The sequence below is a fragment of the Clytia hemisphaerica genome, unplaced genomic scaffold (assembly GCF_902728285.1).
Source record: "Clytia hemisphaerica strain Z4C2 unplaced genomic scaffold, Clytia hemisphaerica genome assembly, whole genome shotgun sequence".
Taxonomy (NCBI): domain Eukaryota; kingdom Metazoa; phylum Cnidaria; class Hydrozoa; order Leptothecata; family Clytiidae; genus Clytia; species Clytia hemisphaerica.
In genome coordinates, this window is record NW_027103349.1 from 11,301 (window position 1) to 35,776 (window position 24,476).

Sequence of the window (24,476 nt, forward strand, 5' to 3'; positions counted from 1 at the left end):
ATGTTCTTTTAGATAGCTAAGAATTGTCAACAAAATATTCAAAAAATAACAATAACCATGTTTCACGATGAAGATGACGAATTTAGTAATCTTCCTGTAAAGCCAAGAGGCGGGGGTGGAGTAAAAGTTAATGTACCTGTAGATGATGACTTTGACGCCCTGCCTGTTGTTCGCCGTGGTGGTGGTGGTGGTGGTGGAGGACCTGTTATACCAAGTGAAGACCCGTTTGATAATGTTAAAATTTCTGGTAGCAGTGGAATTCAAGATGATGACCCATTTGATACTGTTAAACTACCTGCAAAAACAAATGGATTTTCTTTAAATGATGACGATGATGATGATGATTTTGATAATTTACCTATTAAGCCAAGAGGAAAAGTTGTTGTACCGCAAGAGGAGAAAAGTGTTACTTTGAACGGTTCAGAGAATACTTCTATAGATGATATGCCATATAGTAACAAACTAATGCAAAACTTTGATGATATGCCTATTAGCTCTAAACAAACCCAGGACTTTGATGATATACCGATCAAAGCAAAATCCCCACAAAGTTTTGACGATATTCCTGTAAATGGAAAATCCCCACAAAATTTTGATGATATGCCTATAAAAGCAAAATCACCCCAAAATTTTGATGATATGCCTATAAAAGCACAGTCACCGCAAAGTTTTGACGACCAACCATTAAACTCAAATCACCAGAGTATGGAAATAGAGAGTAATATTGACAATATTCCAGTGAAGTTAGATAAACAAGCAGAAGACTCACCTGAAGTATCTTTCAAGAAACACATTCAAGAGACGGATTTGGATAGTTTTGATGATCTACCAGTCAAACCAAGAGGTGCACGACCTGTCACAGTTCCTGGTGATGATGCTTCTATAAAAACAACTGGTAAAATCTTCTAAAAAGCTTAAGATTTCATTTATACCTTATTCAAGGTTAATAATTTCAATTGAAAAGAAAATTTGACAGTTTTGGTGTAGGTTAGTCAAATTAAGATCCTTCTAATATTACATTAGTTGGATTGAAATTAATCTGCTTTTTCCAAGTTTGCCTTTTCCAAGTTTGTTTTTTCAAACAAACATATTTTCAATCAACTCTTTTTTGAAGAGATTCGATCTGAGAATCTGATTTAAAAAATTCCAATTATACCCAAGATAAGTTTTAAGCTGATGCAAAAATAAAAAACCATTTCCTCAATATTTTAGAAAATCTTATTATTGTCTAATTCTTTTGAAATTTATAAGCTAAGTCATCAAAATTTGGTTTCAAACTTTAATTTGCAATTTTAAAAGAATACCTAAGTTTCAAATTCAAAGATAAAAGGGAAACTATCTATTAGCTGTACATGTTTTCATAACAACTTTTATAGTAAATGCCTTTAAAATCCATAACATGGTAAGCCACAGAACCATAACAGATAAAACAAAAAAATGATACAATTTTAAATCTTTCATAAGTTATGGGTTTGAAAGTTGTTTTTAGAGTCGAGTGTTTTTATAAAGAGATATGAATCTACTTCGTAGTATGGCAACTTTTTGTTCAAAATGTTTCTTTAATGTAGAACCACCAGCAGCAGCTGCATCAAAAACAAAATCAAAAGGAGTAACATTTGATTTGGACGCCCAACACTGAAACAGATTCCCCTATACCAACACCAGTAGCAACGATTACTAATCATAAAGATAATAATAGTTTCACTAACGATGAGAATGATGATTCTGGCGTTGGAAGTCAAAATACGAGTGGAACGGGTATGACGTCACAGGATTTTGGTGAAGATTTTAATGGAGAATTTCAAACAAGTGGTGCAGGTTTGTTAATTTAGTCAACTTTCTTTTTTCTAAACATAATAATTGGTTCCCCTCAAAGAAGACGATCTGGATTTCCAATTTCAAGTACTATATATTTTCCCTGGCTTGATGAAGATTGAATTGAGGGGTATTTGCTATCCTACCTCCTGATGTGGTATAAAAATTATTCCTGGTATAAAGATTATTCCTGGTATAAAGATTATTCCTGGTATAAAAATTATACCCCAGACAGTGTTTTTCCCAAGATGATTAAAAAAAGAAAAGGTTTGATGATCAGGGACTAAATAAAACCTTATTGTAGATTTGAGTCAGTTTTTTTATTATTCCTTTCTAGATTTCCTGAACGAACTTAGTTTCCTTGAGAATTGTGGTGACAATGACACAGAAGCAGCTGTACGGTTTCTATATTTTCTTTTTTTCTATCTTGGTGAGAAGTTTCTATCGTCTTTTGCACTTAAACCTGTCTCAAAATTATTATAATATCATATTTTATCTAAGCTCTAACTTGTACGCTTCAAGACTGCTTTAGTTTACTCATTCAAAGATCTTGCCTAACTTAGTAGTCCTACCACAAGATCATTCATACGTTACTATTATGAGATCAACAATCCTTTGTTCTTCTCTTCGTTTTTAAGAATGAGCAATATGCAAATCCTTTACGTTTTTCTTTTCCTGTTTACACCAGTTCCCTAGATTCTTCCATGGTCAATGACAATTTCCTGTCTAATCCATTCCCTCCAAACAAACCGACTTGGCCTTATTTATCGATTCTTATTTGAAACAGAAATTCATTCATACAACTCCATAATATTTTCTAAGTAGCTCCACAATATATGTTTACAAATCAGAACGAAGAATAATAATGTTTGTTGAAATCTCATCTGATGCTACATATCAATCATATCAGATTCATCTTCGAATTCTTCATTTATAAAATATTAGACAGATCTGTCAGAAAAATCAGAGTTTTTGATTGAAAAAGAAATCACGGAAAAGAATCAAATCAAAAAACCCTTATCCAAATCCACTAACATTATAAATGTTTATCATCCTTCTTCTTTTTCTTTTAAAGCTACGACAAGCAGAGTTGGCTCGAAAATCACTGTACGTTCGGTTTGATCCACTAGTAACAGACTCTCCTATCTGTAAGTCTTATTTAAAAATTTCCAGTCTTTGTTGAGAAGTTTGGGCTTGAATTTACCAGGGTTTGTTAGCCTAAAATGTCTTTACATGGTTTGAGATATTTTGCTTGTAGATTTACTTCAATGGTTCTGAGTTTAAACTCCAAATCTTTATTGTTTAACTCTTTTCCAAAGTCGAGATAGACAAGAATTACAAGCTTTCGACTATTGACGTAAAAACCGTGTAAGAGCCCATTTTCAATCAAAGATTTCACATTTTTCATAACTCGACTTCGGAAAAAGTTAGACAAGAAGATTTTGAGGTTTTTCTCAGGACTACGGAAACAAATGTACAGGCGAAAGATCTGATTGTCCTTTTAACAGTTTCATTATTGATATGATACAATAACATTTGGCGACATATGGCCCTGGTTGACTCAAACCCAAGAAGTTTTTTTGGTGCAAAGATGGTCGTTAGATGTATTATCAATGAAAGTCTTCTCTTTTTCATTCTTGTACAAAGTCAAAGTAATGAAATTTTAAATCTGTGGCATCTGACTGACTAACCGTCTGCCTACCTGATGAACTAATAATACGTGGGTATATTGTTGTAAATCATTTATTTTATGATTTTGAACTAATTTTACTTTGATTCTATCATGTGTTTCTTTTTTATTTATGATCATTTTTTGTCTTGTTTACAGCGAAATCGACTGAAGCAAACACAAAGGCAAACGCTTTAAAGTAAGTCATACTCTACTACTCTCTTATTGGCTTTTCACTGTAGATGCTTAGAATTGTTCTTATACTTAGCCTAGAGTCTGGACTACTATTTAATGTCGTAGTGACCATCTCTGGTCATTCGCTGCATGACTTGAAAATCCTCGGAAAAGTTATTACTCTGTTTGAATTTCAACTCTTCATATATGGCCTGTTGGTTCTTCTCAAACTGTATAGTAGAACTTCGTTTATGTTTTGCGAATAGCAAAAATTGGTCTATAACTCAGGACTGTTTATGTTTCCGCAATGCTGTCACGTCGGTCCTTCTCCCCCTCCAAAAAGTAAAACGGAGATCATCTTACCTTTCTTTGCTAAAAATCTGTCAAACAGCTCACCAACGACCCTTAATCCATCTGCAGCACCTCCAGTGCTCATTAAGTTTTGTTTACTATTCCTGATTAAGTCACTGCATGTCCTGTGCAGTACGCGTTTCTCTTTTCTCATTATAATATTTCCCAATGATTATTTCTTTTTTCTTTGAGATAAGATTCCTCTCTTTTTTGATATATTTTTATTCTCAAATTTATCTTTTTGATTCGTTCGTGTTAAGTCTCACATCCTTCTGCTTGGAATTCTTCGAAGAACCAGTTGGTTTAAAGGCTTTCTCTATGAATGAGAAAAAAACCTTGATTAGATTTTAGTGTCGGTCTTACATATCAAACAAATATCTAAGTCTTATGCAAAGAGGTTGATCCACTTAATTGATTTACTGTTTGATTTTTGATGGTTTTGGATTAAGAATACAAGTTCTCCATGTAGCAGATACATGCCAACAAACCATCTCATATGACCTGTTCCTCAAACATGTTTGAAAAACATCAACAAAAGGTTTTTTTTTGCTTATACTATTTTTCTATTCATGAACATGATGTAATTCTGTTTATTATAAGATGATAATATTGTTTGTGTACGAATCCCCATTATACTTTTATCAAAAAAATACTGTATTACATACATACTAAGATTGATTTATTTGTCGATTGAATGAATGATTAACTGGAGCACAAGTTTTCTGGATTTTCAATTGAAATTCTTGCGGCAGAAAAGAATATGTTATTATACTAATTCAATTTGTTGGTGCTTTCGAGACGTATAACCTGTTGTTGATGACAAAATGACGTTAAGTACAAAGGACTTGTACAGTTTTACAATGTAATTTATTATTTTTCATTCTAACATCATAATTTGATGGTTTTTTGCATACAGACATATTCTATGATCCTTCCTTTGGTAACCCTACAAATGCATATAAAATGTAATATAATAAATAAAAAAATAAAAAAATAAATGTAATATAAAAACCGTTTTAAGAGATTTCAAATTGTTTTATGTCGCTTCGTTGGAAAAAAGACGTCAAATTGAATGGTTTTCAAAGCGAAAGAAAGTTTTTCACAGGCCTAAAAATCTCGAACTATCTGATATCCCTTTGGTTTTTTCTTCCTTCAAAATATTTAATTTCAATGTTTCTTCCCTGCTTTTCACACATTAAACGTGAGAAATAACTTCTACAGATTTACATAGCAACTAAAACTTTTTTCGACTAAAATTTTCACCGAGAACTTGAGTTCTTTCTCTCACTTAAGAGTCATGATTAATTTACTGATAGATTAATGTTTATTTTCAATGTCTTAGTTGAACCGTTATCACTCATAACATACACAAGGACCCACAATAAGTCAACACCTGACGACACTAACAGGACGTTACTTAACTCCAAATCTTTTAATTTTGTTATTGCCTTAATCAAGATAGATGTATAGTCGCGTAAACAAAAAAGAAACGTTGACCTTGGTTTTTGTTAATTAGTTTAAAGAAGAGAAGTGATGATAGAAAATCATTAATTGACTGAAAAAGATTTATACTACCTTCTCAAAACATTACGTTTCATGATCAAACACTTTACGTGCTCATATTATTTTATTTTTATTGTATGCTGTGGTGGTGGCTTTCAATTCCTTTCAGAAAAAGAAACACAAGTTTTAGATTTGTTTGTTTACAGAGCATGGAAGAATTATTGAAAACTTGGAAAATGCCTTCAAAAGATTTTTATCGGATAGAGTAATTTTTTTTTGCATTGTTTTTCATACAAGACATATTTTTATTATTTGTGCTTTTGAGTTCTTCGGTACTTCTTGGATAGGTCTACTGTTTGCACAATCCAATATGTAATGACCTAGATTTTTTTTTCGCTTAAAGTCTATAGTGAACTAAACCATGCTTATTTAGACTGAATTCAGATCTACTGGAGAGCTCAAAGTCTTTAAATGTTTTGAAAATAACCAAATTTAAATATCTTCATTTCAATCCAATGTCAAAAGGTCACTTTTATCATTTTCTTAACTTTATCAACATAGAAACATTGAGTCTTTGTTTTTCTTTAACAAGCAGAATTTTTCGGTTTATTTCGTTGTCTTCCTTATACTACTATAGCTTTTTATTTGCATTCTTTGCATGGATCAGTTTGTTAGATTGTGAGTTTTGTATTGATGCTTGAGATGTTTGGTAAAATTCGAAAATCTCTGAAACATTTGAATGCCACCTCATCAAATGAGCATGATCAACGGTATTATCATTGTCAACTACACTTTATTACACACCATGACTTCTAAGTCTCAATGGCTTTGGTCGTTTTTTGACGTGAAGATCTTCGTTTTTAAATGCTCTTCTTTTGAAATGATTTGACTTGCAGCCAAATATGATGCTTTTCCTACACCCATTTTTGTGATTCGAATGTGCGGCGTCAAAATGGGTTTGAGTGTTAGATATTTGTAAACAAATTGACGTTATAATGCAGGGACATTTATTTTTTGAGACCACGGGATTTTGACCTCCAAGCACGTCTACCAAGGCCTTGAATTTAGAACTTCATGTTACACACCCCTACTACCCTAAACGATAAAATGGACTCAAATCGAGTTTACCGAGAAAGAATAGTGTCAAAATTCTGTGTCAATGAGAAATCAATGCAGCGACTGCAGACATTTGATGTTAACCCCAGTCTCCTCTAACGCTTTACATAAGGCTTGATAGATTCACTGCTCGCATTCAATATCTAAAAAAGTTCGGATTTGAGTCTGTTTGGAGGTTATGATGGAAGATGATATTTTCCATGCATGAATTTCTGTCAAGGAATAGATTTAACCATTTCATCAGAGAATCCAATTTCGAGGAGTATAGCATGTCCTCCGATAGCGATAAACAAACCCTTTCGCAATTTAATATTTTCTAGAAAATATTTTTTATTTGATTTAGTTTGGTAGAGGCAAGGTGTTCTCTTTAAAAGCCTTCATTCATATATCCCTCATTGTTCTGATTCTCAAACCAATTTTACTAACTACTCTACTTTTCATTTCAGCTTCGACGATTTATCATTGGAATCAACGAAAGACATTATGCCCAGTAAACGCGATAAATCGTTTGAATCGAATAACTCGAACAATCGAAGTTTTGTCGATATGACAGAAGACCCATTCAAAAAGAAATCACCGACCTCTGTAAGTTATTGATTGAAATCGTGATTTTTGTACCTATACCCTAACGAAGGCGTAGTGGTAAGATGGTTATCATCATTGACTTCCGCCTGGGAGGCCCGAGTTCGATACCCACCGTGTCTCTACGATTCACTTGGCAAGTAAGTGTACCTTTGCCCGGGTCAACCCATGCCATGTAGAGGAATTGGGCATCATTACTCTGATGCAAGAGTGTGGGTAGATTAGACAGGCATTGTGACGTGCCATGGCACTCATAAGGTTTGGCGTCGCGTGAGCATCGCTCTCCCCGTGTCGTTCGAATGTCATGGTATACGCCATGGTTTGGCAACTCGCGCTTGTCAAGTCGCAGTGTCTGTCAGCGCTGTGATTCCTACTCCTTCGTGGGTAGGACCAATTCCGAATGCATTCGGAGGGTTCATACCATCATATCACCTTAACCAAATCTTATGTACAGGCTAAAATGCGCACCTCACTATGTCATCAAGGCCCCTCCCGGGGGCCTGGACTGTACAATCTTAATGACTAAATTTTTCGTTTTTATGGGGGCAATAAGATTAACTTGGAACCTTGGACATAGACCCACACATTGTAGCGAAAGAAAGAAGGACTGTCTATTCAGCCTCACCTACATATTTCGTGAAGACATGACTACTTTCTAATTTTCGGTTGTGGCACCACCCGAGTTTTTTATTTTTCTAAAAAAAGCATTGTGGGATTGTTTCGAGTGTATTACAATAGAAATCTCTTAGGAATTCCTCAAGGGAATTCTATTGTAATACACTCGAAACAATCCCACAATGCATCGCTTTTTTAGAAAAATAAAAAACTCCAATAAGGTCTATAGTAACCCTAGGCTTCTGCTCATCCTCTAGCGAAAAAAGTTTCTATAGGAAGTATAGGTCTGCGAATCAGACTATAGTAACCCATCATAAATGTTCCGTGCATTTAAAAATAAACCGTTTTAAAACATATCGCAAGTGTTTTGTATTCTGTCGACCTAATCCTTTTAATCCTAATGTCAACAATCTAATTTTAGTAAACAAAGTGATAGCTTAAGTTACTTGTTGTCTTGACTTTGTCACTCAAACTTCTAGTATTTGCAAACAAAGATTTAAGAATAAGATAAGCAATGTGTTTAAAATGGTTCTGAAAATCACACGATCAAGATGTCCTTCAGTGTTTTACTATCAGAATTATATTCTGGACTTTTTTTCATTCTTTAGACCGTTTTCCCTATAAATTATTTAGTTTGCATGCCTTCCGTTTTTAGGTTAAGATCAGAATGTTACTAATACTATACAGTCTGCAGTCTACTGTCGTTTCTCTGTAACTCGAGCACTCGCATGGAATCCCAATTTACTCTAGCTAAGTCGAAATATGGAGAGCTTTTGTAATTGGAACGTCTTTTAGTTAGAGGGATCAGAACAAGTGTTCATCCATTTAGCGGCGAGAGAGATAATTACGCCTAGATTGTTGGAGAGAATGGGCTATTCCAGAAATAGTCTGTACCCCCTATGTTGAGGAGGTGTGACGGCCAGGGTGGTCCATATAACGAGGTCGAAAATCCAGGGTGGTCCAAATAAAAGTGAGAAAAAAATCCAAGGGGGTCCTGAAATATTGGGAAAAAATCCAGGTGGGTCAACTTTTCAAAAAAAGATCTCCTCAACATAGGGGGTACAAATTTTTTCTGGAATAGCCCAATCTAACAATCTGGGGCGTAATACTGATCTATAGGTATCATTCTCAAGATTTGGTTTGGTGTTCATCAATAAAGTTTACGAAGAACAGTCTCGAGTATAGAAAAGTTTTTGTCCAGCAAGTCGCTTTGCAGGGCCTGAAGTAACGATTTCAAAAAAGTTTACTTTAGCTTGAAAGTTATGATTTTCGGGGTAGACGAAGGATCATTTTGGGTCGAATTGTCCGATGAACATTTATTTCGAGCCCTGTTCTGGTTATAAATTTACATAGATATCGGCTCTTAAGACAAATGAGTCCTTCATGAGTATAGTTATCGAATAAGGGAGCTTATCGAATAGTAGAATGTCGTTTATGGAAGTTTCTTGCTGACGCTGACTTACAATATTACCGAGTTTATGTATTTGCACTTTTGAGGACGGTAGAGTGACTGAAGCGATTTGGAAAAATCCGCAATTTCGCCCCGCAAAATCGAGGACGGTAAAAGTGCTGATTTACCGTCGTCCTCAGCTGGTCAGGATCTACTCAAATTAGAACCTTACCGTCTCCGTCGCTGAAAAACACATACATAAACTCGCTATTATCAAATAATGGACGGCATCGAATAGTAGAATGTCGAATTAGAGAGCGTCAATTATACTTTTATAAGTCGAACTTTCTTTATAATGTGTTTGATCATTCTTAGGACACAACGATCACAAGAATCGAAGATGAATTACCAACACTGGATATCGGCAGCAATCGAAAATCACCTTTATTATCGTCACAAACTAAAGAACTTGTCGAAGTAAGTTTCTTTTTTCTTCATTCTATCTGTGGAGAGTTACTCTTATATCATAAGAGTAGTGCTCTTTTTGGCCTTAACGTACTTAACCGCTACCCTATTTCTACTGGAAATGACCAGGAAATATTATTATCTTCAGTGTTGGGTTGATCGGTAAGTCGCAACGCCCTATATACACCCTGGCGTTGCTTTTTTCTTCATTATTGGGTTGATCGGTAGTTCGTAACGCCCTATATACGCCCTGGTGTTACTTTTTTCCATAAAAAAACAATACGGAAACTTTCATTGATAAGTCCGTTTGTTGAGAAAGCGGCGATGATTTCTTTTGCACACAGACACACAGCAGGCATCAATGTCGCCTTATAGGTATACCTAGTAAAATACAGTATTTTGACTGTGCAGTTATGATTTTGTTTCGGTATCCTTCCTTATATACAACAGTATGTTTTTTTAATTAGTTTTGACTACCAGTACTTTTGAATGTTCGAGCATCAAGCCATTCAGTTAAAGTTTATGACTAATTTGGATGAAAAGGTTATGGTTGCCTTATATATGTGACATACAGTACTTAGAATTTGCTTGTTAGATTAAAATATGGTTGAAATCTGGACTGAATTTTGTGTCATTTTTTGCTTAGAGGACGAATGAAATATCAATGAGCTACAGTATGCAGAATGCTGGATTTCATACAATTTGTCTATAGAATGTTTGTGGCCTCTTTTTATCTTATGTGTTCGCAAAGTAACAACTGTAATCCTTGATTTGGCGAAGAGATTAGAAATCTACTTCTCGCTTCTTCGACCAAAGCTTTCTTGCTTGCTGCTAAGAAAAAGATTTGGCGGTTGCATCTAGCAGACACTTGACATCATCCAAAGAGAAGAGTTTCTTTAATTTTGATTTGACAGGACTACTTTAAGTTAATTTGAATACTGCTGTTTTAATGGGTTTTCAATGACATCTAATGTCATGGACGTGCACATGTCAATCTTGTTTGATAAAAATACTATCAAAAAAAGACAGTTAGTATATAGATAGCACCAAATTTATCTCGCTATTTACGAGCACAAAATATAATATCAATCGCTTAAACTGTCGTATCTAAAATGATAAGAATTGGCTTGTTACTGGGTATAGCTTACATTTTTTTCTACTTCTTGAAAGTTATTTAATATACTTTGATTGTTTTGGACATTTTCATTAAGATGTCAATATTGAATTGTCCTGTGACAGTATATGTGTCAGCTGATTTTTAATTTTCGCAAAAAAATCTGATTTGCTGAAATGAAATGTCTGCTTTGTCAGTTTTTGAAAGTTTTCAACGCGAGCAGAAAGCTTTTATTTGGAATGATGAACGTTTTGTTCTCTCGTTGCGTTTGAAAATTTGAATCAACTACTGTCTCGCCATGAGGATTACTACTGAAGGAATACACCCAGTGGCGTTTTTGGCAGGGGGGGGGGGGGGGCCATGCCCCCCCCCGCGGAGTTCTTCTTTTGAAGGAGCGCCGAAGAGCAAGGGGCGCCAAAAGAGATTTTTTTTTTTTAAACGCCCCCCCCAATCTTAAAAATCATACTTTATGCGCCTTAAATTGCGCCCAGGACCAATTTTACTGAGATAATTTTAAAATACTTGCAATTTTTTTCGCTCGCTTCGCTTGCAATACAGTTAATTGGTAACTTCTTTGCTATCTAGCTAATTTACAACTTTTTTTGTGTACAATATAGCATTATTAAATGAAAAGATAACTGCGTCCCAAGACCAATCTGCTGACAACAATATTGAAATCATAAAACATCTATTTTTTTTCGCTCGCTTCGCTCGCATAACACATTGTTCCTTTAAGTTTCTTTTCACTCTAGCAAGTGTCAAATTTGTCTATTTTTATTTAGTGATTTAGGGTATCTTGGCAGTTGATTAAAAAAAATTTTCTAGTCGGCCCCGACCATGGTGGAGCCTGTTTTTCCCTTTTTCATTCGTCAAAGATAAATCTACTCTTCTCCACTAAATATTTCCTTCCTCTAGGCAAATGAATTTGGTAAAAGTTTAGAAAATGATGGGTGGGGACACCACTTTGAAAAATTGGAGGGGGGGGCGCCATTTAAAAAAAATTGACTTTGGCCCCTCCAGAAAAATTTTCCCACAACGCCACTGAATACACCCCTGTCTCACAGCCCCGGTGGAACTATTTCCCACAATGGAATAGAAATTCTATTGTTCCCGAGCTTAAAATATCTAGTGGGGATGGTTTTGGACAGTAAATTTTTGCATTGAATTTCGAATGGGGATGAAATCAAAGTCAATTTCCCAGTGGGGCTGAAAATTGTAGGGTATTTTGTCCACCTGGGAGGAAATTTTGGCCAAATCTTTCAATGGGGCTGGGATCCCAGCGGCTCTGTGTCACAGGGATGTAGGAAAGCAACCACATAGCTAGAGGGAAGTCTATTTTTTTGAGGTTTTGTATGTCTAGATTCCTGGAAATTGTATTTATTCCAAAAATAATTTCAACATTGGATTTCATTACACAAAGTTCAATAAATTCAGCTTTTTGGAAAATCTTTGGAGTGAAATTAACCCCTAACGTCTATTTTTGGAGGTTGAATTTACCCCAACGTCCAGGTCCTACTGTCCTTCTGATGTCTTTCAACTACTCCCCATAAACTAAACTTCCCATAAACTAGAAAAGAAATTTTTGAAATCAGGTGAAATTCAAATATTGAATGAATAAGCTTTGAATAAATGGAGCTAAAAGTCGCAACTTCTCTACACAAATCAGATTCGAATTTTGATTGTTTTTCAAACCAAAACATATTGTTTTTTGTTCGAAAAAAAATCATACAGAAGGTCGATGAAGTTGATCTTTTGAACATGTTTATTCAAGCCTGGATATTTAAAATACTATTAGAAATCAATTAAATATTTCTTGTATTGAAAATTTTTTGTTGCAATTTGATAATTTGGAATGTTTGAAAAATCCAGGAACGCTGTTTTGCGTGGTGGTAGATTTGGATAGGCTGAATTTTTTAATGTCAGGGGGAGTCGTAATAAAATCTCAGACATATTATGATGGGTTTACTACAAGAAATTATTTCTCATTTTCTGTCATTTCTGTGGACCCCTTTTTACACCTATCACTGGACCTTTAGCTGAAAGTTATTTTCACTGGTTCTATAACAAGGGGCGCTGGTTAAATATTTAGGGACTGTGAAACTTAAGTTCTTTTGTTTTTCATTTTGTGGCATTGTGCTAGGGTGTAAATTAATTTTCTCAAGAGAGATTTTGACCTGAAATTTTCATTTATGAATTTTTGTATGGATTTGGAGAAAAATGGAGAAGAAAAGAAAAATTATAGATTATTTTGGAATGAATTTTTAAAAACATCTGCCTGTGTCTATAACGTGAACCTGAAGTAGAGGATATCTTTGAAATAAAAGGGAAGAAAATTCACAGGACCCTTTTTGTATGGATGAAAACTTCATAATCTAGCTGTGAGATATTTGATAAGAGTTGTCTGCAAGGAGATGTAGGGAAATAATTTGCTGTTGTTTTTTTATACTATACGTCACTGGTTTGGTCATTTTTCATGCAATTCGAGGATAAGTCAGGGGTCATGCGAGTTAAGACTGCAGAAATCTGATGAATTTTTACTTGATATGGTAATAATAGGAAGGGTATTCTTGAGGGAACCCTTTTTTGGGGATAGCCAGAGGGTTTGGATTTATTTTTCGATCCCATTACTCTTAGGTTCCAAATAAACGGGCCCCCCCCCCCGCTTGTTAATTTTTCGAAAATTTTCCAACCCCCCCGGACCTTATTAGGACCCCCCCCCCCCCCGTTTATTAATCTCTAAGAATATTTTCAGCTGTCAAAAAGAAGGCCCCTTATTTTGCTCTAAATAGCCTGATTTTAGCCTAATTTTACCTTATTTTTGGGTTTCAGAAGTACAATTTCCAACCCCCCCGGCAATTAGGTCCCCCCCCGTTTATTAAAATCTAGAAAATTTTCCAACCCCCCTGTTTATTCGAACCCCCCGTTTATTTGGAACCTAAGAGTACGGACAATCCAGTGCCTCAGTAACCTACCTGCGTAAATATCAACACAAAGTTTACTTGCTGGCGGGGTAACTTTGAAAACCGATTTCAAAAAAGAGTTTTGTCTGTGTCCCATATTTAGCAGAATACTCAACTTGTTTATGTATCCCAAATTTCCTGTGCGTTGAATACTTGTCAAAGTGACCTCCCAGGGAACCTGAGCATTTCAATACGAAAGATGGTGTTAATTTCTCATGTAAACTCACACAGGGGGTATGGGAAAGTTGTAAACATTTGAAATAGTTTTTCTTCATTATTTAGCCTCATTCAATTTTCATCACAATCATAAAGAAAAACATCGTAATAATTTGTGTCCCAAACTTGTATTTCAGTTGTCTTTCTTCTTTTTGATTCGAAAGAGGGCTTTTCTTAGACAACGTTTCATTTCGAAGATGAAGAGCATTTATATTTTGAAAATTTTCATAAATGATAGAAATCTATAAGTTTGTAGCTCTTTTATTATCCAAACAGAAGCAAAGTCTTTTTTGTTGATTTACTACTGTTAAGCTACAAGACGTAAGATTCTCTTGAGTGAATCACAGGTAGGGTGGTATCCTGGAAGTGTTGATTAGAAATTGATATTTTTCCAGTGGTGTTTGTTTCAAGAGCTATATAAACTGAAGGGTTCTGTAAAAGTGAATTTCAGTTCTCGATAACTTTGCAATCCTGGACAAAAGGTTGTCTTCGCTCGAAGGAAATTTTAGTAGAAAACAAGGGTAGATGGTCTCAGCTCTAGTTTAGACGGCCGACTTTTTGCCCTGTCTATTCTAATTGTTAGTGTAGTCAGAAGGTAGGCACAAAGTTGAAGGCAGTTAAAGCCTTTGCTTGGAAAAAATTGAAAGAAGTCATTGCATTGACGTCAATAGAATGGCAATGAATTGACTTTATGCCAACTTTAATTCGCAATTAGAATAGACAGGGCAAAAATGGGCCGTCTAAACTAGAGCTTAGAAACATTGCATTATACCTGAGAAGTTTGAAAAAAATTGATTGGCTTTATAAGGAATCTTACCAGCAACTTCGCCAGCTCTTTTAACATTGGTCGTTAATGAATTCGAGATCATTTTACATTTGTGTTCAGGATTGCGAGTCATAGTTTGTATCTAGAAGAATTTAATATTCGCTTTTCTCATCATGGACCCACATTTAGCTCCCGAACACTAACCTAGCTCGTAGAAGTCACGTTTCTATTTATGAAGCGAACATTACTGTGGCCGTAATTAGGTAGTGTTGTTTGTGGCTCAAAGTTTATTTTTACTGTAGCATGATAATCAGATATATAAAGTTCATTACGGGTATTTTGTTTCTCTTTTTATCATTGTATGATCCTCATTACTCCTCATTAGATGTACCAATATAATGACATAGAGAAGGAACCAATAGGAAAGCAGCAATTAAATGTAGCTTCTTAACTTAATATGGAAAAAGAATCTGCTAGTAACAATGATGGACGTAAGCCATTGTTAAAAAGTCGGAAAAATACGGCCAGCAAGGACAGTGGATCAAAACCATCAACCAATAAGGAACAACAACACGAACTACCGGCTGCTGAGCGTGGTTGCTGTTGTTTTGATATTGTCAAATTTGCTTTTTGTGGTTTTGTATGTTGCAAGAAAGCGTGTGGATTTCCGAAAAGCGGACCCGGAACTAAACCAAAAACTAGGTCAACGCAGGACGTTAATGAGAATAAATTTGAAAAAGGGCAAGAAGAATTTGAGTTAAAATCGCCTACTGAGAAGACTGAGTTGTTATCAGACGTTGATCATCCCGTTGAGCAGAAGTGTGAACAAAAGAAGGACTCCTGCGACGATCTTTTAAAACCGACTAAGAAACAACAAAGTCCAAAGGTCACTTCTAAACAAGAAGCAAAGGAAAAGAAAGAAGAAGAAGGAAAAAGTAAAGAAAATTTATTGAAAAAGAACAGTCTATCTACTGTCGACGACGACAGTCGTGTTGAGAAAAATTCCGAACCACACAAAGAGATTGCTATCAGCTCTGACGAGGAAAGTGATAAAATAAGTTCTTCGAAAAAGGAAACTTCAAATCAAACAGACAGCCCACCAGACTCATCGCGGAAGTCTCCCGAAGGTAGCGAAAGGCGTGCATCGAAAGTTTTTGACGCTGAAACTCAAGTGCCAACACCGAGAAAGGTTTTAGTTAAAACTGAAAATACTAACCAGAATCAACAACAAGAGTCAAACAAAGGAGAAATGGTAGCAACAGCCATTACGGGAGCAAACCATTTTTACACGCTCGTCTCTGAGGTAAGCTTGCTACACATTGAATATTAAAATGGATCTTTCTTTGGGTCTTCTTCTTTTACAGAAAAGGTGGAACAACCTGGCTTTGTCATGTTATGTGTTTATAAGAGGCGTTTTGTGGATAGTTTCCTATTTTGTGGGGTTTCATTTTCATAGCATAAACACTAAAGGCATCGCTAATCATCCAACTTTTTGTAAAAAAGTTTCGAGGATTTCTTCTCGTTGGAAATTCACGACATTTTTGGTATATTATATTCCATTAAAACCAATATCAGATTGCTCTTATACCACTCATTACAAAATTTTCTTCAAAATTCGAGTTCTTCAAATAATCACTCTTCCTTAACTCGAATACGATCAATATAATCATATCAGGAGCATTATAACATACTGTTACTACTTAGAGCGCACATGTTAATTACACGTTTTTTTATAAGAACATCCAAAATTTTTGAAGCCTTCGGATGTTCTTAACTGTTTTAGTTTTAAGCCTAAACATGTTCTTATTTTCGCCATTTTTTTACCATTTTTACCCATTTTCCTAAAAAATCGGGTGTTTCTGAGTCCGTTAAGCCTTAGAATGTATTTAACTTGTTCTCAACATTTTGGCTGTCGAAACCTTATGTTCTTATATAGTTTGTACTTATAAAAAAAAAACGTGTAACCAAAATTGCATTATTTTATCATCAACATCACATTGATGTTATATCCTAAACGAGTTACTTTGTTTCTATATACTACAATACAATAGACTTGTTGCTTTGTATTATCAAAATACTTCATGCATCCGTCCTTGGTAGTATTTCCTCTTCCAATTCAGCACCAATATTGGACACTTTAAAGCTTTTTTATGACATCTGATGATTGCAATCATTTTCACTTCCCGTTCTATTGCTTTAACATCCTTGTCGTATTTGATCAGTTTTAAAGATAAGAAGGTGTTGCGCACTGTCTCTTATCTATATCTCCTGATTTTATGGGATTTTAATATCGCTACTCAACCATCATGGGTGGGGTGAGATACCTTTAAGGAACCGATATTGATTAGAACTAAGTTTGGCTTCACGATTTTCTAAAATATAATCTTGACTTTTTCCTACAGCTGACTCGCTAATTAGAATTCTCTTTGTCCAAGTCCCTATTGGAATAAGTTCGAATAATAGAAGCTCATTTCACTCATTTTTAGGCAAAAAAGAAGCCTGTCTCGCTATTGTTCACGCCAAAGTTAAAAAAACCACTGCCTCCTCAAAAAAAAGGTTCTCGCCAAATTTAGAAGTTTTCAGGATTTCTGCTGCTCTTCAAAAATTGTTCTTGCAAAAATTATTTTCCTTTAGGTAAAGAAGTTCCTCGTCGGAGGAATGGTCTCTACAACTCCAATTCTCATTCACTGTTCATTCGCTATTTCACTTTAAAGTTTGACAAACTCTCTTCACCGATTTATCTCCCTAACTCGAATTAATTTGTGTTTCTCATACGTGTTCGAGTTATAGAGAGTACATTGTAGTTCAAAATTATTTTCCCTGATGCGATGTAATTAAAAGTGTTTCGGCTGAGTTCTCAAACGAGTTACAGTTCAATAATCAATTAGGGTTGTTTGACTTCTTGAGTTATCGTTTTGTTGTGCCAAATATTTGTCCGCTCTTTGTAATATAAATGTGATGTTGATATACTCTTTGTAACAGTACATTTGAGAAGGTAATGACTTTAAAATCCTTAAAACCGTCATCCTACAATTAATAATTTATTTTTAATGAGATGCATACATTCTGCCAACTAGCTCCAAAGATTGATCATTAAAATTCAATCATCTAGTTATAATGAGCCGTTTTAACGAACTCATTAATCAACAGTTTAAAATCAGTTAAATAACCAGATCTTCGCTATTTTTTCGGTTCTCTTGTTACTGTAGAAAGTAATTCGACGTTCTACTATTCGATACGCTCCATTACTTGATAATACTGAAAGTCTCCGCCAACAAGAAACTCTCATAAACGATACTCTCTACCTTTTGATACGCTCCCTTGTTTGATGAAAACTCAATTCCCCTTGAAGATCGAATTATTGAGTGTTAACTGTTTATCTTAAAAAATCATTGAAAGAGTTATTGTGAAAAGGTAGCCTGTTCATCATTGCACCCGTTACCCCCTCCTAACTTTTCAATCCAACATTCTTACCCATTTAACACACCGGCAGCACTTTGATGCTGAGGCTATTATAATCTCTAGAGAGAAAGAAAGATGAAAAAAGAATTTAGGTTAAGAAATCTACATCTACGACTATTCAAAGCTTTGATAGCATCTTTGAGGTTTAATTTTCACGAAGAAATTGAAGTGTTCTGGCTTTTAACTTCAAATTGGACAGTTTTGAGGGACCAATGTCTCGCTGTCTAATTAAATTGCTAGAAAATGTTATATTTTGGCTATCGCCTAAAGGGATTGGATTATTACTTCAAAGAACTGCTATCACGAATGACTTAATAAGATCGAATTACCGAAGGAGTTTTTGCTTGAGTGGTGTAAACATACCCGAGGAGGCATGTTACTTTAAAATAACCAAACATTTCGGAGATTTGAGGTTTGAATACCTGATGTCTACTGTAGCAATACCTGGTCTGAGTTTATTTCTTAGCTAAGCTTGAAACATAACAACGTCGATTTTTTATGTTAGTTGGGAAATAATAGATTTTGAAATCAGATTTCACCAAGCTCTTATGAAAGTCTTCTTCAAATATAGCTCCTAGTCCGGACAGCCATGTTTAAAAAAACGTTTTTCATTAAAGTCAGTTAACATTTAATATTTGATGGTTTCCTAGTCTTCATAGAAATTGAGAGCAGATTTTAAGTTTAGTTTATTTCGAAATTTTTGTAGTCAGGAAATTCAGATAAATTGTCATTGAATATTTTTCATTCTGGACAAAGATTTTTACGTTTATTATTGCAGTAGATCGATTCGTTTGGCATTATTTCTATCCATTCTCCACAACTTCTATTTTTCTTTGGAATCACTGTAACCACTGTAACTTTTGGACAAATATATCAAACATCAAACCAAAAAGTGACTATTTGTAAGCTTGGTTAAAGTGGTTCAAACATCTCTAAAGAAGTATCTCAAAACCTTTTATTCTGGTTGAATGTTAAAGCAGAAGACTGTTAAAAGCAAAAGGTTTTCTCTGTACTCTAAGCTTACTTGCAAAACCGGTTCGTGTTTAAACCGGAGATTAATGTCACTAAATCTATTCATCAACACACATATCGTGTGGATTTTGTTTATAAAAAACACAGTGACTTCATTCGTTAAAAAAAGAATGAGGGGTGATTTATAAACGCTCTACTCATTATCAAAATTTTAATTCCATCAATTCATTACACCGCTTTAAAAAGTTGAGAAAATTAGAGTGACAACTAATTTTATCAGCAAATCATTTGATAATTTTCTGTTCGTGATGTTTGTAAAATCGATAAGTCAAGGAAGGAAATATATGTACAAAATTCTAACAACATATGATATATATTACATAAACTGTCAAGTGTTGTTTCATATAGTGGGTTGTAGGTTTGATTTTTGTCCCATATGTAACGGCTTTATATTGAATGTTACTCTTCGCTGTCCTTTACAACAAGCTGAACTTTCTCAATATTGTTTTTCATGTCATTCTTCGTTGGTTTATCGGAGCGTTCTTCACAATTTTTGAAACATTGATTGCAAATTTGTCTCTCTTCTTTTAATCTTTGTTCAATTTTTGGGTCGTGAAGTGATACCAAGTCTATGTTTAGCATTGCCGAACGTATGTTTAATGCTGTTAATCTCGTTTTCATCCCTTGCAATTCGCTTTGAAGTTTCTCTAATTGCTCGTTCATGCTTTCTTTATGCTTTTCTGTCACAGTACTGCTGCTCATGTTTTTTGTTTCCCTCACCTAACCAAAATAACTTTGCACACCACTTCCAAAACAAAGTTCTTTTGTATGTTTTGTTTTGTTTTGAAAATGCACTCACAAGAGAATTCTTTTTATGGTCGTGAAAACATTCGAACGTTCGAATTTCGAAATCGAATGCGTGACGTAACATAACATTCCATTTTAAAAAGGAGAAAAGAATGTTTACAAAAAAAATTGTGTTTGTTGTTGTGAAATTTCGATTGGATTGCAATTAATTTTTATTTAAATAACTTTAACCGCACGTAATAGCATAACTCATATTGATGGCTGGAGTAGCAATTTTAATCATAAAGGTTTATGAGGCTTTTTGTGGATATGTTGACTATACTCTGAATGTTATAGAAAGTTCATGCAAAAGAGTTATGGGTCTTGGTTATTCAAATGAACAACAACAAAATGGAATTCCTAACGAGGAAAAACCGCGTAACAAAAAGCAAAGCGTGTCCAAGGAAGAAAAACCAGACTTTGGGAAGGAGCAAAATTCTAAAAACAAAAGGAGTCCGGACAAAAAGAAGAGATTTGATAAGAATAGAAATAGTATTGCTGTCAGCAATTTTATAGAGCAAGTTGAATCATCTACTCAAACTGAGAACTTTACAGAACAAATCAAGGAAGCTTTGAAATTGCTTGTGAAACAAACTCAGACAGATTCTATAGAATGTGAACTGAATACTTCATTCACGCAAACAGACTTTCTTCTTGAAAATTTTGACTCTGAAATTGAGACAGAATCGCCGGTGAAAATTGAGCTGGAACTTTCAACATTTTCTCAACAAACGGACTTAGAAACGGTAAAATAAAAGAAAATTTTTTAACGTTAATGTATAATAGTGATCCGATTATTTTTCATTCTTCTATAATATTTTGGGGATGGAGTTTTTTACAGAACCAAACATAAGATTGCTGAAGATAGAGGGCGAAATGAGGGACCAGGTCCTGTCATATGCCAGATCTGACTGGTTTTTAAAGTGTCCTTCTCTTTCTTGTTTACAGCCTTTACTTTACACTCAAAGTGATTTGGACGAAGTCATCAAATCTCGCGAAGAGGAATGGCAAAAGAAATATCTAGAGGTCGAAAGCAAGGTAAATGTAGCTTTCATATTAACTCCTTCTTTTTCGAACACTAGTAAAAAGTCACTCTTCCATTCGAATTTTACTTTTTCGTGTAGTATGTCGAAACTTAGGGTCGTTACGATGGACCTGAAAGATCATGTTTTCAACTAAACACAGTGTTTTCACCTAGGAAAAAGCTTGGTTGAAAACTCTCAAAACAACTAGATGTTAAAAAACATCGTACTTAGTTGAGAACATGACCCTTCAGGTCCATCGTACACGCTTTTTTTTCATTTTATGATGGATATTCTTAATTTTTTGGGGAAAATCATTCTAAGATATTCTTACAGCATTCTTAAGTTAGGACCCTAATTCAAACTAGATTTAATATATACGTCTAAAGCATAAAATAGCATTTTTGTGAACGCAGTGAGCCTTGCTTGGGGGTGATTAGTAACTTAAAACTGAAAATGCTCTAAAAATCGCATTCTTTTTTTCCGTTGCCGAATTCAATGATGGTGATATTCTTAGCATATTCTTAATTGTTTGGCCAATTTCATCATGAATATTCTTATAAAGTATGTTCTTACAAAAAAGCGTGTACGATAGATTAATTGAATTCTTTTGAGGGATCAACGGCATAATCAAATGATAGAAAATGGAAAGCCCAAATCCTAGCTAGTAAACAGCTGGAATTTCACACTATCTAACTATCACTCCTAACTTCACACTATCTCTGAATTTTTATATAGATCAAAGAGGAGATTTCAATGCGAGAACTCCTGGAACAAGACCACCGTGGAAAAATCGACTCCTTACGAAAAGAAAATAACGAAATGAAACAAGTCGTCTCACAATATGAAAAAACTATCGTCGAACTAACAGGTATAAAAACAATTACGTACCCTAAAAAGATTCTGAACGAGTCAGGGGAATAACTTATCTTAGAATTTGGAAAAATTAAAAAAGCATACTAAGGCCCTACTAAACATGGCCCCCCAATATTTTGCAAAGTAAAGTATTTTTTTTTTACTTTAAAAAATCTTATATATATCCTTTAGAGGAGTGAAAAGTCGAAAATTTTCTTCGTCGCCCAACCATGGTGGGGGACATATTTTTTTGGCCCCCTCAATTCGATTTAGCACGCCGGGGGCCATGCAAAGCAAACGGGAGATTTAATCATTAATTAATTTATTGTACATTGTAGATATTTTTCAGTGTGGCTTTTTGAAGCTGAAACTGGCGTTCTAACCTATTCCAAATAGACAAAAAGGGCTTGGGAAACGGCATTTTCATATTTAACACCAATCACGGCAACGTATTTTAACACGCACACACTTCTTTCTTTTTTGTAGAAAACTCGCATCATAATCACATGTATAACGAAGAAACTTTATCAGAAACAGTACGAGCCAAAGAACAAGTAAGACACTTTCATTTGCAAGATATGAGTTACACGCATTGGACTTTCAGGATCAATATATTCAAATAACACATTACAGTTGACGCTCACTTATTCGAACTCGAACGGGGAATCGTATTTTTCGAATTACAGAAAGTATTTTGAGAAGGTTTCTCCTTGACGGAAACTGGAGTCGAGCTCGAATTACAGAAGTTTAAATAAACGGGAGTTTACTGTATTTAAATAGAAAGGTTGAAAATATTATGTTAGCTAGCACGCATGATCTGATATGATGGTGTCGAAAAGAAGTTTTCTTTGCATTAGACCAAGAAGTTCACCCTCAATGGTCAATTTACCCAACTGTTCTTCCTCTTCCCTTTTATACAGCATTGCCATAAAAGCACATTGTCTATATTTATCATCACAATGTTTTCTTTTGATCCTTTCAGCTACAACAAGATTTGTCAAGTGCAGAAACGAATCTAGTGGACGCATATAAACGTATCGAGAAATTAAAAATGGCTATCGACACTTATAAATCGAACGAGGACAATCTTAAAGCTTCGGTCAACGAATTCCAAATCAAATTGAGACGTTCAGAGGAAAGATATCAAAAACTAAAGAGTCATGCAGCTGAAAAAGTTGAAGCGTAAGTTGATTACAATAAAAATTCCAATTAGCAAACATGAGGGGGTTTATCTAAAGAATCCTGCATTTCTAAAAATAGACAAAAAGAACGACAAATTTTATAAAAACAATAAAAATTCCAATTAGCAAACATAGTGAATGAAATATGTCCAGTGTATTTTTTGTGAATATTTTAAAAGTCTCCTTTAATTTTGTAGAAAAATTTTGCCGCCAGAGATAAATGCCGATAAATTATCTTTCCATTTGCCACCTCTAAACACATCTCTTTTACAGTCCAAAGAAACCTAACTGACTGTCAAGCATGACGCTCAAAATTGAACTGTATGATTGCTCTCATTTTTCCAGTGCAAATGTCGAGATCAACAAAGTACGAAAACAGAAAGAGATCGATCTTGCTGGTCTACAAGCCGCTTTGAAGAAATCGCAAAGTCGTAACAACAGTTTGGAGCAAGAAGTACAACAGAAGGTAATTAGATATTCACCCCTTGCTTTGTATCTCTTTTTTACTCTTGTGTGCTTAATTGTAGGGGGGTGGAATAAGCAGGGGGATGGGTACTCCAGATAAAAATCAACAAAATGGGGGCTCATAATTAAGTGCTATTGACCTAAAATTTTTGCTAAAAAATCCCTAGGAAAATGAATTGGCAAATTTTGGCACGTCGTAGCATAAAGGTCATAGAATGGGGGGGGGTCATTATAAAGTGATATGGGGTCATTATAAAGTGATATGGGGGTGACTTTTTCCAAAAATTGCAAAATGATGTAGGGGGTACAATTAAGCACACAAGAGAAATCATAGTCGTGGGTAATTCTCCTGATGATGTATTTTGCGTAAAGAAATTTCTTCTATTTTGGAGCCAAAGGTTGACTTGATGCATGTTATTTCTGGACTTAGATCCAGTTTATTCAATGACTTCGTCTAACAAAGAGCACAAAAAGCTAGGAAAATGAATTGGTTTGAATGTGACTATACTGTGAGGTTAGTTTAGATAAGGCTGAAATAATATTTTCTTTTGTCCTCTTTTTTAGACTCGGGAAAATGCTGAGTTTGCACAAATTTGTGATGATTTGATCAAGAAAGTATCTGGCGAATGATAAATCTTGTGTCTTATTTGTTGAAAAACGAAAACCTGGTTTAAAGGGTGGTTTGAAAGGCGGTCCTGGGCGGATCGAAAGAAACCCTGTAACAGTTCAAAAGAGCGGACGTCAGCTGAAATTTATGATGATAACGTTAAAATCAGAACATTTGACTTGGAAGTGAAAAAGAAAATTTGTGAAAAGTTACGAAAAATCATTCACACGAAGAAAAATTTAATTTAATATTTTATCTATTTGGTTGTTTCCTTTTTTCTGTATTAACTCAGATAATTTTTGTAAATAAAAATTAGTTTATATGACCAAA

General features: G+C 34.7%; 1 protein-coding gene across 6 annotated transcripts; it reads left to right on the forward strand.

The window, feature by feature from the left end:
- On the forward strand, positions 1-24,476 carry LOC136819961 (transforming acidic coiled-coil-containing protein 3-like). Of its 6 annotated transcripts, XM_067076203.1 has the most exons (13): positions 1-895; positions 1,569-1,818; positions 2,153-2,211; positions 2,891-2,963; positions 3,644-3,683; positions 7,075-7,213; positions 9,591-9,692; positions 20,965-21,054; positions 21,777-21,909; positions 22,380-22,447; positions 22,876-23,075; positions 23,420-23,540; positions 24,104-24,476. In XM_067076203.1, exons 2-13 carry the CDS (start codon positions 1,761-1,763, stop codon positions 24,167-24,169), a joined length of 1,149 nt encoding a protein of 382 aa, XP_066932304.1. In that variant the 5' UTR covers positions 1-895; positions 1,569-1,760; the 3' UTR covers positions 24,170-24,476. The 6 variants fall into 6 exon arrangements, with proteins under 6 accessions (XP_066932304.1, XP_066932332.1, XP_066932326.1 ...); XM_067076231.1 differs by lacking the exons at positions 1-895; positions 1,569-1,818; positions 2,153-2,211; positions 2,891-2,963; positions 3,644-3,683 and adding an exon at positions 4,605-4,871; XM_067076225.1 differs by lacking the exons at positions 1-895; positions 1,569-1,818; positions 2,153-2,211; positions 2,891-2,963; positions 3,644-3,683 and adding an exon at positions 5,707-5,777.

Coding starts and splice junctions, on each gene's coding strand:
- LOC136819961 (XM_067076195.1), top strand. CDS start 15,194: ATGGAAAAAGAATCTGCTAGTAACAATGATGGACGTAAGCCATTGTTA. Junction 21,910..22,379: donor AACTATCGTCGAACTAACAG/GTATAAAAACAA, acceptor TCTTTTTTGTAG/AAAACTCGCATCATAATCAC. Junction 23,541..24,103: donor AGCAAGAAGTACAACAGAAG/GTAATTAGATAT, acceptor CCTCTTTTTTAG/ACTCGGGAAAATGCTGAGTT.